The 16593-nt window shown below is 29.8% G+C and overlaps 1 protein-coding gene across 1 annotated transcript in view; it reads left to right on the forward strand.

Annotated features, from left to right (window-relative positions):
- The window catches only part of LOC136972154 (ankyrin-2-like), a 286434-nt gene that overhangs the window by 114267 nt on the left and 155574 nt on the right, over window positions 1–16593 (forward strand). Inside the window, 7 exon segments of the mRNA XM_067266710.1 lie at window positions 3308–3406; window positions 9145–9342; window positions 9414–9611; window positions 10435–10632; window positions 13473–13571; window positions 16132–16329; window positions 16426–16524. Coding sequence (XP_067122811.1) covers window positions 3308–3406; window positions 9145–9342; window positions 9414–9611; window positions 10435–10632; window positions 13473–13571; window positions 16132–16329; window positions 16426–16524 — 1089 coding nt within the window.

Consider the following 16593-nt stretch of genomic DNA (forward strand, 5'->3'; position numbering starts at 1 on the left):
AAGTAAATTTAGTATCAAAAACATTCGATTCAGCACGACACAGTCCGACTGAAAATCGTTCCACTTACCGACGTTCCACTTATCGACGCTCTACTGTATTTAACTATGCTTCTTTAAAATAGTTTTTCATTTTCTTAGTTGTCACAGCCTCAATACAATATATATGTCACTGTTCTTTTGTAGTTCTTCCATTATGTTACTCTTTTGAAAGAGACTGATTTATAAAGTTACATCATCTCTATGACAGTCTTAAATAGTTATTTTTTTAAATAAAACTTTATACGATTTTATACTTATAAAAGGTTGTAGTTATTGATAAATTAATGTTATGTTAATGCATTAATATTATGTTAATGCATTAAATTAATATTATGTTAATGCAAAATGCAAAATAATAATTTATGCCTAGTAAACTTACTGAACTTTAAAAAAAAAAAATATTAAATGCTAGCAGTGCCATCTTTAGGGGGGAGGGCCTACGTGGCCCAGGCCCAGGGCCCCAAGGTCGTAGGGGCCCCTGAATCTGAAAGTAATAAAGTTACAAAGAAAACAAATAGGTTACTTGAAATGAAGAACCCATTAATAATACGATTGAAATTACTCCTCCAATACATAGTGTGAAGTGTTGAGTACAGGGTGAAAAATCCCACTGGCTTAAAAAAAACGGGGGGGTCAACAGATTTTCTGGGATATGTTAAAAGGGTGATAGCACGGTTACGGATAGCACGATATCCGTAACCGGTCTCGCCCGTGCTACCTACATCAGCGACCCCTAGTACTGTAATCTAGTATTGATTCTGTTTCTTCATGGGGGCTCCAGCATTCTTCTGGCCCAGGGCCCCTTACATTCTAAAGACAGCACTGAATGCTAGTTCAGAACACTAATACAGAATTATTAAAGATACAAAATTCAACTGCTTTTATTTAATATTAAAATTTAATTCAAAAACTAAGTGCGAAGCATAAAATTTTGTATATTTTTAATATGTCCTTTAGATAAGTTAATATAAAATTTTTTTATATAATTTAATTATTTTTTCAATTAGTAAGGGTATCTAATTTTTCAAATTAGAATCTTTAAAAATTATTAAATTTTTACATTTAAAATTTAAGAAGGGCTTATAATTTGAGTGAAATTTTAAAAAATCTCCAAAGAATTTGATTAATTACATAACAAAAATTTTAATTTATTAATTTCTTAAATTCATATAGTCTATGTAAAAAATTCAAGTAATGAAATCTTTTGTGTATTTATAAAGAAATTAATATTTATAATTTTATTTACTATTCTTAAATTAATTTGAATTAATGTGATTTTTCTCAAAATTACATATTATGTTTTTCTTCTTTTTATATTTTTAGAGAAAAGAATACTGATATTTTAGAAAATTTTTAGAAAAGTCTTTTTGTGTAAAAATAAATTTTTTTTAAAAGAATGAATTTCATATTTGCTACTTTAAAACATTGGATCATTCAACACATCTTGTCACTATAAATTCCTTACTCGGGATTCCTAATTGTTTTAAACAATAAAATTACATTATTTAAAAAAGTATACACTATATAAACTTTAAGACAAAAGTATGTATAAAATTACATAATTTTAAAGTGAAAATTCATAACATAATTTTATTATATAATTTAGCATTTGTATTAACATGCCGATTTTATTATAAATTAAATTAACTCCATTTTATTAATTTTTAATTAATTTATTATTAAAATAATTTATATAATTTCAAAAATATTGGCATCAATTATATATTGTTAATTTTTTTTTTTTTTTGTAATTGAGAAGTCAGTCTTTTATTTAATGTAGTCGTCTGCTGTATTTGTTTATCATTTTATTCAAAATTTAAGAGTTTTAATTATGAATTTTTATGCTGATGATTATTTGTAGGCTCTGGAAATAATTTTTATCTCTGATTTTTTTAGAGATGTAAATATTTTTGAGATTGGGGGTTCTACAAGACTATTTTTCAACTAAAATGTGCCAATACGCTGTATTGACAGATAGCATAAAAAGTATTGATAACCTGTATATAGTACTGATAGTTGCTAAGTAAGAAAAATTTTAAATATTCGGGCAAGAAGTCTGGTTACTGGCATGATAAAAATGAATGAAATGAACTAATTCATTTTGTTGGCCACAATGTGAATGTCTTGGGCCAAATAAAGCTAATAAAAAAAAAGCAAATGGGGTGGAGACCCCACCTTTGTTGAACACCAATTTTTGGTGAATGGTTAGTACTCTCTGATAATTGTCTCATCTCATTATGTTTTCATCAGGAAACAAGGTACAAAGAAGCATTTATGATGACATTTTGAAAGAGAAAGGTAAAAACATGGTTACTGAAAGGGTGCCATTTAACAACTGACATTAAATCCAAGATAAGCAGTAGGGAAAAGATACTGATAGAGATATACAAAAAATTTAGAAAATAGTATAAATTCTACAATATAAATATGTACCTTTACAAAGTAAAAATATACAATTACTAGCAGATACACCCGGCGTTGCTCGGGCAAAAGTAACGATTGCGAAGATTAAGATTACTACGTTATAGTCACAGAAGAAAAAGAGTAATTTCATCAACAAACTAAATATTTCTAAAGAAAGGGCGAATTTGAAAATCGAATGTTCTAATATTGTTGGATTTTCACGACGTGTTCTGATTATATCGTTCGATTATCATGGAATGTTCTAAAGAAGAAAAGTCGAAAAAACCGAACTAATCTGTTTAAATTTGAAAATTGAATATGTTCTAACATTATACTTTTTTCCTTTTTTTCCTCCAGCGCCCGTAAATCTTGCACGTCGCTTTCTCTTGTTCTCCATTGTTATGTAACACTTCCATTGTTACTGAACACTTCCATTGTTGATGGAACTGTTAAGACTTAATCCTGTCCCTCTCCCCTGTGGGGAGGAATTTCAAATAATCCCTTCTTAGTGTGCGTTCTCGTGACGTACCTTAACTGTGTACCAAATTTCAACTTTCAACTCCTAACCATTTGGGCTCTGCGCTGATTATTATTATTATTATTATTATTATCAACTCGTCTCGATTATATATATAGATTAGTATTAAACACCGTTTTCTGGTTATTGTTACATTTTTCCAAAAACAGAACTTTATTTTTTAGTTGCCATATGTGTACCAGCAGTAATTTTTTTAGAAAAAGAACACTGGTTTTTTATATTTATGTATCTAATATAGATTTCAGTATCTACTAACATCATTCGTAACTTTTTGCATATTATATTATTATTTTATTTACCTAAATATTAATTGTTTAATGCTTTTAGAATGGTTTGGCACCACTCCATATGGCTGCTCAAGGAGACCATGTTGATAGTGCCCGGATACTGCTGTATCACAAAGCTCCAGTTGATGATGTTACTGTGGTATGTATTCAAAATATTTGCAGTAATGTAATTTAGTAGTTTTTTAATGGCCGCTATTTGTTAATCTGAATATTTGTTTCAATGAAATCTAATTAAGAATTCTGAAATTCTCAAGTATTTTAAATTTCTTGGAACAGGAATTTTTTCTAGAAAATTCTGACATTTATAGAATTAAAAAAATTTTATTTAATGATTACAAATAAGAAGTTATAACTGTTTCACAGACAGTTTTTCAGAAATTGCTATATATGGTGGAGCATCGATTGTCCGAAACAATTCAGGACTTGGGTTGTTCAGATAACTGATCATGTACGAAAAAATATATTAGTGATGTAACTAGTGATGTAATGAATATTTGGTTACTACCCGGTATTCGGCCTATTCGGCCTTTTTTTCACTATTCGGCCGAATACCGAATACCTAAAAACATAACAAAAACACAGTAAATTAATCATTTTTGTAACTTTTATTAATGCTGAAAATTAAACTATAATTATTAAAGTTAATAAGAAATAGCATCTAACTCTAGTATTAAATTATTTCGTAATTAAATATTATTATAACGTTTATCTAGCCCGATATCTTATGGCATTGATGGCGTGTAAGTTAGAATGTATCAGGCATTAATGTTATTGTTTAGTTCAGGGATGAGCAACACGCGGCCCGTTAAACATGCTTATGCGGCCCGCCAAGCATTTCTAAAATTGAATTTATTTTATCGACTTTCTCCTATCAATATATTGTTATAAAATTAATTATAATAAAATGGTAGTACATACTAAACCGAAACAATTTTTTGTGACGAGTTACTCACTTGTCGGCGACTTGTTCAAACATGCAATACGAACGCGCCGCGTCTGTGCTTGTTTGTGTTTGCTTCTGTCACACAATCAGTCAGACTGGTAAGCTGTTAACTAGCAATTTTAGCAATTCTTGTGTTTCTTGAAAGGCGTGAGTGCAATATTATTGTCAAAAAAGTAATATTAGAGTTTTTTTATTCAAAATTAAGTTTTCCTACAAATTGTTTTAACTTTCAAATTTTTAATCCATAATAGCATGTCGGAAAAGCAAACAAAAAAATGAAAGGTTGCAGATGAGCACAGGCATTTCCAAGAAAAGTGGAAATTTGATTATTTTTTCACTTTCGTCAAAGATAAAGCTGTATGCTTAATATGCTCAGAGACGGTGTCGACATTAAAAGAATATAACATAAAAAAGGCATTACAATACAAAACATGAACAACAGTATAAAAACTTAACAGGACAACTCCGGATAGATAAGTTTAATCAAATGGAGAAAAACTTGGGAAAGCAACAGGCTATTTTTAAAAATCAAGCTATTTTATCAAATACGGCAGTAAAGGCTAGTTTTGTTGTCAGTCAAATACTGGCAAAAAAAATGAAACCCTTTGCAGATGGAGAGATGATAAAAGAATGTCTGACTGCTGTTGCAGAAATAGCATTTCCTGATAAAATAAATATTATTTCAAACATTAGTTTATCAAGATTCACCATTGCAAGGAGAATTGAAGACTTGTCCGAGAACATAGCAACAACGCTTCGTGAACGCATTGCAAAATTCGAATACTATTCTTTGGCACTTGATGAGAGTTGCGATATTAGCGATACAGCACAACTGTCTATATTTTTACGTGGTATTGACACCAAATTTAATATTACCGAAGAATTGTGTTCACTGACTACAACCGGCAAAGACCTGTACGATGAACTAAAGTCTGTGTTGAAAAATTTTTCAATTTTATTAGAAAAGATTATTGGTATATTGACAGATGGAGCACGAGCAATGTCAAGCATGGAGGTAGGAGTATCGGAAAGGCTATTTCAAGACATTAAGAAGGTCACAGGAAGGGAAATATTCGTTAACCACTGCATCATTCACCAAGAAAATTTGTGCGCGAAAAGATTGAGTTTGCCAAATGTCACAGTACCAATAATTTTATAAAGTCGCGCGCGTTAAATCACCGTGAATTTAAAGAATTCCTGAAAGATTTAGAAACTGTATATGGCAGGGGTCCCCAACCCTATGCCCGCGGGCACCATAGCGCCCGCCGATCGTTTTACGTGTGCCTGCCGCTGTGCGACCACGATAAAAATAAAAATATTTCAGTTTTCAATAAAATGCTATGTAAACGTTTTTTCGTTTTTAATGATTAACCACTCAAAAGTAGAAATGGCGTCCAACACAGATAAAAGCACAAAGCGAAATGCGATTGATCTCTTTTTCCCCTTGCGCCAAATCTTCACCAACCAACCAAATTTCCCATACCTGAAATGAAATAAACCGGTCCGTTCTGAATATCATAAAATCAAAGAACAGATCACGACTTACAGATGAACACCTTGACGATTGCTTACGAGCAGGAATATCATCATACTCTCCTAATTACGAAGCAATGGCCAATGAAATGCAATGCCAAAAATCACATTTACTTTCAGATTTGTATTTTTTATAAAGAATTTTTATACTTTGTAGATTTTGTATGCATTGTTTAGTAATTACTTGTTTTGTAAAAATTATTGTTAATAGTCTTGTGTATGTTTTATTACATTTTTGGAATTAAATGTTTTCTGTACATTATGTGTATGTATTATTAACTACATCCAAATATAAATTCACCTTGAAAAAATAAATGGTGCCCGCCGTCCGGCCGGTATTCTAGAATGTGCTCTTAGGTACAAAAAGGTTGAGGACCCCTAGTATATGGCGACGTGGTTTTTAATACCGAACTACGTTGGCTTAGTAGAGGTGCAATGATAAAAAGAGTATACAACTTAAAAAGCGAAATACATTTGTTCTCGGATATGAAGGGATATGCCTTTCCTCATTTTGGTAATAAAGAATGGATGTGCAATATACGTAACAACAAAAAATACGCACAATATATAGACATTTTAATCAACGAATTTCAATTACGATTCCAAATGTTCAAAGCTGAGAAGACAGTGGTTTCCATGAAAATGTTTTCCTCACCATTTAATATCGATCTGGATACAGTTCCCAAAGACTTTCAAATGGAAGTGATTGACATGCAGAATAATACCGATTTAAAAAATGTATTTTTCTCAGTAAACGTCGAAAATTTTTATAAATCTTATGTGAGCCCTGAGAAATTTCCGCTTGTGACGAAAAATGCGAAGCAAATGATGTCTCTGTTCGGAAGTACGTATGTTTGCAAACAATTATTTTCAACCATGAAATTAATCAAAAATGACCACCGATCAAGACTGAGTGATGCATGATTAGAAAGCGGCGTACGTGTAGCTACCCAGGGCCGGATTATGGAATAGGCAAAGTAGACAAATGTCTAGGGCCCGTAATTCGGAGGGGCCCGGCTTTAGTGCAGAAGATTTCTCTGTTTCAAAACGAGTTAAAAAGTATATAAGAAATTAGGTAGGACAGAAAATGCTGTATTAAACAATTCCTACTAAGTTCCGCTCGACTAGCCATTATCTAAAAAAAAAAAAAAAATCAACAGCCACCCGTGCGTCAGAAGTAATCTGCGCCACGAGATCTCTCGCACCATCTAGAAATATTCCTAGGGCCGCCTCTCGTGGTAGTACTGATGTATGGTTATGATTTATTTTCTAAATCTAAACTTATACATCGCGACATCGCATATTCTATGTAGCGTTTAAGTTGCTCGAGTGCGAAGATATTACAATTTGATAGTGTTTTATAAAAGAGTTAAAAAGGGTGACTTGGGGTGACACCACGATATCCGCACCGGGTGTCACCCATGCTAGCTACGCTAATGTCACATTATATAAGATTTGTTTAGAAGCAACTTATTTAAATGGGGCCCCAATTTAAATTTTGTCTAGGGCCCGCTAGAGGCTTAATCCGGCGCTGTAGCTACTTCATCAATTTCGGCTGATATTGATCAGTTTGTATCGAATAAACAGTGCCAAATTTCTCATTAAAAATTTCAAGTAAATTCGTTTTTCCGTTCTTTTCTTGTTTGCTTTTATTTTGCATTAAAATTTGTATATGAAATCTTTACTTTTTTTAAATTTTATATTTTTTTATTCTAATGTTTATTATAAAAAAAGTTTTGCAAATTATTAATAAGTGTTACTTTATGTGCGGCCCGCCAAAAGATTTTAAAATTTAAATTGGCCCGTTGATTAAAAACGTTGCTCACCCCTGGTTTAGTTAATTATGTTATATTCGTATTCGCGTATATTTTAGTATTTTTACGATATATTTGAACTGTTCCACAACTGGGGAGAAACTAGACCATATTGTGTCACCACAAAAGTATATCCTAGAGCAGTGATTCTCAAAGTGGGGGTCGTGAAAAATATTTGGGGGTCGCTGAAAAATTGATGCCAGATCAATTTTTTCAAATATTTTATAAATTTAGTATGGATTCATGTTTAGAACTAATAGAAATAAATGTATAAAATAATTTTTACTTAAATACGAGTAAATTGCACATATAAATAATAATAATAATAATATAAATATTTAAATACAAGCCTAACCCCTCCCTGCGGGATGTTTTTCGACACATACTTATTCTTCGGGGGTCCTTTGAAATTTTTAAGTGCAGAAGGGGGGTCACAGTCCAAAAAGTTTGAGAAACACTGTCCTAGAGTACTATTCAGTCTACAAATACGTAGTAAAAACAAAATTTTAGTGTTTAATTACAGAGTTAAAATGATCGATTGCAAATAAAATAACTTAAGTTATAACTTACATCTAAATACCAACAACTGCCGAATCATAGCAGGCTATTTACGGCTATTACATAAATTGTAAACCAATTTGGCACTAGAGGTAGACGTTAGGCTCCATCTCATATTAACTTTAATAATTATAATTTAATTAATTAATTTAAATAATTTAGACCTAATGGAAGAAAAAATCGTAGTGACAGCAGGCCAATAGAGAGCACGGTGCGCGATCTTTGCCATAATGCGGTTTGCGCGCCAATTTTCGTACATGCGTTAATCAAGCCGAATAGTTTGGCCGAATATTCAGCCATTCGGCAACGCTCCTAGCTGAATATTCGGTATTCGGCCACGCTCCTAGCCGAATATTTGGTATTCGGCTGAGGCTGAATATACTATTCATTACATCACTAATATTAACCTATTTCATGTTGGAATTTTTCGCTGTTGTGTGTTGCTTTGCATTGAATTTTCGTCTACATTAAGCCTAACAAAAAATTTTATAAAATAATAATTATGGCTATTGTATCGTTAAAAATTATTTCTTTATTTTGCACAAACAAAATAAATATATTGAAAAATATAAAACAAAATAAATTATATTTTGGAAGTTAATCTAGTATCAAAAATGTTCCGATTCAGCACGATACATGTCCGGACACACAGTCCCGAGAAAAACACCACACAAAATGACCAAAGCTCACCACTCACGATAGAAAAAAAGCCTCATTCAAATACTGGCTCGTCCTTAAGTACCCTCTCATGGTCGCACCAGTGCTGCCAGCTAAAACACGCACATCAACAAAAATAATATTGGAGTAGCCCAAGACATAGCCAAATATTGCAGCGCCACAGCACTAGTGGAAATTTGAATTTGCCGACTGGAATGCTTTTGGTTAACCTATGTTTCGGTTGATTGGTATTCTGATAATCGATGCTATACTGTAGTTTAATAATTTTTAACAGTTATTGTTTTAATTTTAATAATACTTTTGTAAAGAGTTTGTTTATAAAATAAAATTTAGTATTCACTTCTTTTATAGGATTATCTAACAGCTTTGCATGTGGCAGCACACTGTGGCCATGTAAGAGTAGCAAAACTCTTATTAGATCGTAAAGCTGATCCCAATGCCCGTGCATTAAATGGTTTCACTCCATTACATATTGCTTGCAAAAAAAATCGCATTAAAGTAGTGGAGCTGCTATTGAAGCATGGTGCTTCAATAGAAGCTACTACTGAGGTGAGTTGAAATTTTGAAACTTTTAATTTGTGGGAAAATATAAATTTTTAAGTTTTAATTAACCTTTACAGTCAGGACTGACACCATTACATGTGGCTTCATTCATGGGATGTATGAATATAGTAATATTTTTGATTCAACATGGTGCTAATCCAGATGTTCCAACAGTTAGAGGAGAAACACCTTTGCACTTAGCAGCTCGTGCTAATCAAGCTGATATTATACGTATTCTTTTACGTAATGGAGCACATGTGGATGCTTGTGCTAGGGTATGTTATATTTATTTTATGTAATTTTTTAAATTTATTAATGAAATTCACTTACATTTTTGTGTAGTAAGTTATTCATCAAATTTTGTAGAGTTAAATCTGAAATAATTTTATCCATTATGTATTTCAAAAATTGTTTTCTGAAATTTGTTGTTAAAAATTTTTTTTCACGTCCCATCATTTCTTGATCTTAATGCAAACTTTTTACAAATGCATTACTTTTTTGTATTAATCATTATAAAAATCATCAAAACATCTTAATAGAATGAAAGTAAAAAGAATATCGGACAAGTTAGTAAATTATGTAAATTATAAGGTGTAGAGAAAACATTATCCTTCTTTAATAATTCCGTCAATTTTTTTCACTATGAACTAGATCAGGAATTCTTTTATCACATCTTAAACATTTTTTTATGTCTATGTAAATAAATATATGTGGGGAGCAAAGATTTTTAAGACAGAAGTCTGTGCCATGTAATATATGAATGAGATATTGAGAAACAAAAGCTCAGAATCTATCATGTAATGATTGGGAAACTGTAGTAAAAGTTGACAGCGAAGCAAGAGAAAAGACGGATGTGGAATGAGCAACACTGGGAAAAGTGTTCAAAAGTAGTTAAGCCTTTATCATCTACTTATATTTTGTAATTTACTGGGGTATAATTAAAATTGTTTACTTAGTGAATTCTGTGTTCTATGTCATTCTAATCTCCCACATATGTGTGTATATGTATATGTATTTTTATATAAAATTTCTGATAATTTAGTCAGTAAGAAATAAGAATATTTATTTTTTAAATATATAATTTAAATAATTTTTCAGGAGCAACAAACTCCATTACATATTGCTGCTCGTCTTGGTAACGTTGATATAGTTGGATTATTATTACAACATGGAGCTGCAGTTGATGCAACAACAAAAGATATGTATACAGCATTGCATATTGCTGCTAAGGAAGGACAAGAAGAAGTTGCTTCTGTTTTATTAGATCATGGTGCTTCTTTGACAGCTACTAATAAGGTAAGATTGATTCATTTATATTCAAAATATTAAAATGATATCTTAATGATTTCATATATGATCTGTTAGAGTTTGGTTGTTTATATTATTATATGTAGTATGGCTGAAGATAAATAGAAGTAACTAGTAAACTTTAACACAAAACAAGGCATCACTGACCGTATCGGTTACTACGGCACTTAAAACATATTTTTAATTCTTTTTAAAAGTAGTGGCATATGATTAGAGTTTCCTCTGACCATTTTTTGTGTGTTTGGCTAATTTGGCTTTTAGGTATGTAGCTAAATCAACTAAAGAGTTTGTTCTAACTGAATTGATCAAAACACATTATGATCATGTTATGAATCATAAACAACTTAACCAAATATTAAGCATATTTAAATAAAACCATATCAATTTTCAGTTACATATCAATATATGCATGTAACTAACATTTACTTTATATCTCAAGACAAAGTAACATCAGAATATGTTATACTGAACCCACAGTGTTTGTGCCTGTTATTTCATTACATTATACTGTTTTCCTGCATAATAAATGATATAATTATCTTTTTGACTTTGTTCTAATTTTAAATTTTATTCTAAATATAGAATTTGAAAACAGAGAAAACAAAATACACAAAGAATAAAATAAAATAAAAAAATTAGAGCATTATTTTCATGATCTCTTGAAAAATTGAAGTGTTGTATAAACTTTCCATTTAGTTATTTCACGTCAATAAATATTTTGAAAGCTGGAACTTTCTTTATTTGTGTCTTTAATTTTCACAATAGCAAATTTTTTTCGCCTTCTTCAGAGGCCTGCATCATTGTCCTGCTTGAAGTGTTTGAGGTTCATTGTATGTCACTGGATAATTGTCACCAAAGTTTTACAGGAAGTAATTGTGAATTTTGATTATATTAAATCTTAGCAAGTATAATATAATAAGTCACATCTTCCACACTGTTTCCAGCAGTAGGTATTATTAGTAGGTTTCAACTCACAATGTAGAGAAGTAAGATATATTTTTTAAAAATACAGTAGAAAAAACACTGAAAATATAATGATGAAAAAAGTTTTTAGCATTTCAGTTATCCAGTGGTGTAGTGAACATAACTGGCGTCCGACACTTTATTGGTGCCCCTCTTCCGCCTCCAGAAACACATATAGTTTGTCTTGGAGACCATTTGAGCGCCCCTCTGAGAGTGGCACCCAGTGCATGATATGCCCCCTTTGTACCCCCTCGCTATGCTACTGCAGTTATCAGTTAGTTTTAAAACTAAATAAATATAAACATGTTTTCAGTAATAACATTATAAGATTTTGATCACAGTATCTTGTAAGGGAATTTGACTTAGTCTTGCATTCTGATTGGCTGAAATTTATCACAAGTTTAAAATGAAGAACAGGCTGCAATTATTTTTTACACTCAGCCTAATTTGAGATATAGACCTGTTCAAATACATTTACTTTAGAAATCTAAATGTGCTTTTTGTGTTTACCATTTATTTTGGGTCAATAATTAACCGATGCACAAAATCTTGATATTTACGCTAACCTTTGTAACTTTAAATTTTTTAACTCAAAGTCTGAATTTTTTCCCCCCATATCAATTCAAGTTAACCAAGTTCCATTGTACTTTATTATAATAAATTGTTAACCTACTTTTTTGTTTTACCTTGGGGCATGCAACATTTCATATATTTTTAATTGTTCAATCTTTTAAACTATTACATTTTTGTTCTGACCTGAGAATGACCTTTAAACTGGGTCGAAAACATTTGTTTGATTAATAAATTGGTATTTCTTACTGGATTAAGGTGCTTTTGACTTAAATATAGAGTTAATCCTATTAAATTGTCAGTTTCACTGTTTAATGAAATATACAACATATTTATTGAAACGAAAAAAATTTTCAGACTGTGAATATATAGAAATGTAAACAAAGAATCCTATTTCAGATAGTTTTTAATATAAAAATGTTGATATCTCAAAAAAGAATATTTATCAGAAAATTTTTTTGAGATATCAACATTTTTAATTTAAAAACTATCTGAAATCATATGAAACATAATTTTAAATTAAAAAATGAAATTAAGTAAATTAAATAAAATACATTAAGAAGTCTTTTTGTATAAATTAAAAGGTACAGTAGAGTCCCGCTAGTCCGAACTAATTTGGGACCAAGCCCTGTTCAGATTAGCCAGATAATTGAAATAATGCAGAAGCAAGCAGTAAAACAGGTCCAGTTTATATAGATCCAACACCATCAATGACTTGTTTCTGTTTTTGTGTGTAAGTACAGTATAGATCTGCTGTTTTAATAGGCCATGTCAAACACTGATTTATTAATTTTATACAGTATTAATACAGTACTACAATAAAATACAATTTTTTTTTCATTGTGGAATTCTAAATCTTTTTGTACTATTAATACCATTTTTATTCAACTGGAAAATACAAAAAACGTATATTTTGCAAGCTAAAAAATTTTCTCTCCACCAACTGAAACATGTTCGGATTAGGCAGATGTTTGGACTAGCGGAACTCTACTGTATTTTTTTTTTGTTTGAGACATTGTTTTAGGTAATTTAGAATGTTGATTTTATAAATTTTAAGGAAAACTATGACATCAATGTAATGATAGCATATTTATATATGTAAAATGACAAGCAAACACAAAAACAGTTTTTCATAAATATGCAATATATAGAGAGGCATTAAGCAATTTTTTGATATTATATTTTTCAATAAATTTAATATTATTTTTAAATATAGAATTCATAAATAAATATTTGTAAATTATATTTGAAATATTTATTGAACATATTGTTATGTGATCTTTATTCTATTGTAGAAAGGTTTTACACCGCTTCATCTTGCTGCAAAATATGGTAATATAAAAGTGGCACGTTTATTGTTGCAGAAGGATGCACCTGTTGATGCCCAAGGAAAGGTATGAATTTTAGTTTTATGCTCAATCAGAATAAGACATTTTTTACACATTAATTTTTATTAACATGTAAAAAATGATAAAATAATTAAATTTGTTATTTTATTGAATTTATTTTCTTTATTTAATCTGGTCCACTAGAAAGTCAAAACAAATGCTAATTAAAATGTTTTTCTTTTTGTTTCTAAATTCCATTCATTGCATTAGATAGATTTAATTAACATAGTTCAAATAAACCAATAAATTAGGAATTCATTATCTAATGTGTAATTATTGATTTAGTAATTTTGGTAGAATGGGATTATAATGAATTTGTGAATATATTACTTAATACATTAATAATGTAGCCTGAAACTATATTAAAGCCATAAGAAACTTTAGAATAAAAATTTTAAGAAAAACAAAAAAAAACTTGTTTTAAAAAACCTGATTTTTGAAAAATATATATTAAGATATTAAGTTTTTAATCACCCCAATTGGTTCAATAAACTGGATGTAAATATTAAAAGAGACAGAATAACCAAAAATCTAGCAACACAATAAATAGTACTTAATACAATATAGTAAATTCTCTTTTAGACTGCCTGGTGTGGAACAAAAAAGCTACAACAATATTTACTTTTTGAATGTAATCCTGATCTGGCAGGATGGCTTTATCTACACCAAGGTATTCCATAAATCTATATGCAGGCCCCTTGTTCATATCAGTGGAATCAAATGACCTGTTCTCTTTCAAAATAATGGCATTTTGAAAGAGAACAGTCAAAAGAACCTTCATGCATTCTTCCAGGATGGGGAACAGGGGAAAGAACTAAATTATATAAGATGAATCGCAATGCAACACAGATATTGTACAAAAATCATTGGAGGTTTAATCTATTGACATCAATTGTCAACTAACAAGTAAGTAAAAGAACAGAAGTTTTTCTAGACTGTTAAATTTGTCAAACAGCTGACTGATATCCACAATTAAATAGCTAAGGTCAATAAATGCAGGATAGCATACAAGAGAAATATTTTCATCTAATCTTTACTTAAAAATGCTAAAGATCTTGAAAACCAAAACAACCTTCTGAGAGTCTACTCCATTTCATGAACAGATAATAGGATGGGTGAAAAGAATACATTGGGGCCACAGCGCATTCCTTAAACCTATGAATAAAGGAACGTGAAGAGTTAATCAAAAAGAATCTTACAACAACAGTGTTGACAGTGTTTGCAACTGACAGTCAGATGCAGGCATACCTAGATAATGTGTAACTAATACATTGTACCTGAAAAAACTCGTCTAAAGCATTTGGAAAGAATGAAAATATATAAAGCCAATAAGATTGCAGAGGCTGTAAATTTTAAATAAACAGACAAAATGTCACCAGTATGAAAATCTTTATTTGAAGTAACATAAGAACTTCATTGATATGTGAATGACCAATACCATGAGTGAATACCTGACTGAATAATCAAAAAACATTCCAAACGTTTTGTTCTAAGTTGATAATAGGTGTAAATCATCAATTGAAAACATTTGTTTTTGATTAAAATATTTATGTACTATTTAGACTCCTAAAATATACATCATATACGATATGTCACAGCCTTTATTCAAACTTTTTTGAAACTTTTAAAATTAGAATGCAGCTACAGTCTATAAATAGAATGGTTTTTTTGTTTAACATTTCCTGAAGAGGGCTGATAAAGTAGTGGCCGAAAATGCTCGAATATTGAATTGGGTGTTTCTTTGCTGGAAATTTTGCATTTAGGTGTGATTCTCTAAATGTTTGTGTTGCTAGATTTTTGGTTATTCGTGTATTTTAATTTTTTAATACAATAATTATTGTTTTTGTTGAATTTTATAAACATTTTCAAAATAAGAAATTAAATATCAAATTACTATGCAAATATTGCATCATTTGTTAAATTAGTTTTAACATATAATACTGAAAATATATGTTTTACAATGTAATTAACCTGAACTTCCAAAAAATCACAAAATTTTCTAATGTGAATTAGAAAAATTAACAAAAATGTAAATTTATTAATTTATTGTGGATATAAATTTGAAATTTTCTAGAAATTAGATATATGCTTAAGCCATTATAATATATCTGTTGTTTTATTTTTGTTGTATGTTTTATTTGTTGATATTTTTATACAAATTATTATTTTCAATTTAAATATTTTACAAAATTTGTTTTAATTTAAAGCATTTTTGAACATACAGTGTAAAATATTATAAAATTTTAAATATTTTCTATTAACGAAAATGTTAATTTATTTAAATATGGCATTATGAAAGTCCACAAAACATTGCATCATAATAATAACAGCAAAAACAAAATAAACAAACTGCTGTAGTTCATGTCACCAAAATATTTAATTAGAAATGGTTTTGACTTTTTCAGGTCATCATTGCCTAAAAGAATAAACAGAATGCTAATCTGTTGTCAGAAATATTGTTTTTTTTTTAAATTACTATAAACATAATTTTGTTTAATATTTTTGTAATATTATAATTTCATATAATAATTCTCATAAAATATTTTAATATTTTTAATTTATTAAGAATGGAGTTACACCTTTACATGTTGCTGCTCATTATGATCATGTAAATGTTGCCTTGCTACTTTTGGATAAAGGAGCATCTCCACATGCTACAGCTAAAAATGGATATACACCTTTGCATATTGCTGCTAAAAAGAATCAAATGGACATAGCCACTACTCTTCTGGAATATGGAGCAAAACCAAATGCAGAGTCAAAAGTAATTCATATAATACTTTATATTATATTTTCTATATTAAATATACTTATTATAACTTTATTATATTAATTTTTACTTAATGTTTAAACTTACTAGGCTGGTTTTACACCTTTGCATTTGGCTGCTCAAGAAGGCCATACAGATATGACTACACTTCTCATAGAACATCATGCAGATGTAAATTCTTCAGCTAAGGTAATTATTATTTGTAGACATTTTTCTGAAATGGCTAAATAGATGTCTGAGGAATTTTTATTGAAGGAT

Source organism: Centruroides vittatus, unplaced genomic scaffold (assembly GCF_030686945.1).
Source record: "Centruroides vittatus isolate TY-2023 unplaced genomic scaffold, ASM3068694v2 contig_2818, whole genome shotgun sequence".
In the NCBI taxonomy this organism is placed as follows: Eukaryota; Metazoa; Arthropoda; class Arachnida; order Scorpiones; family Buthidae; genus Centruroides; species Centruroides vittatus.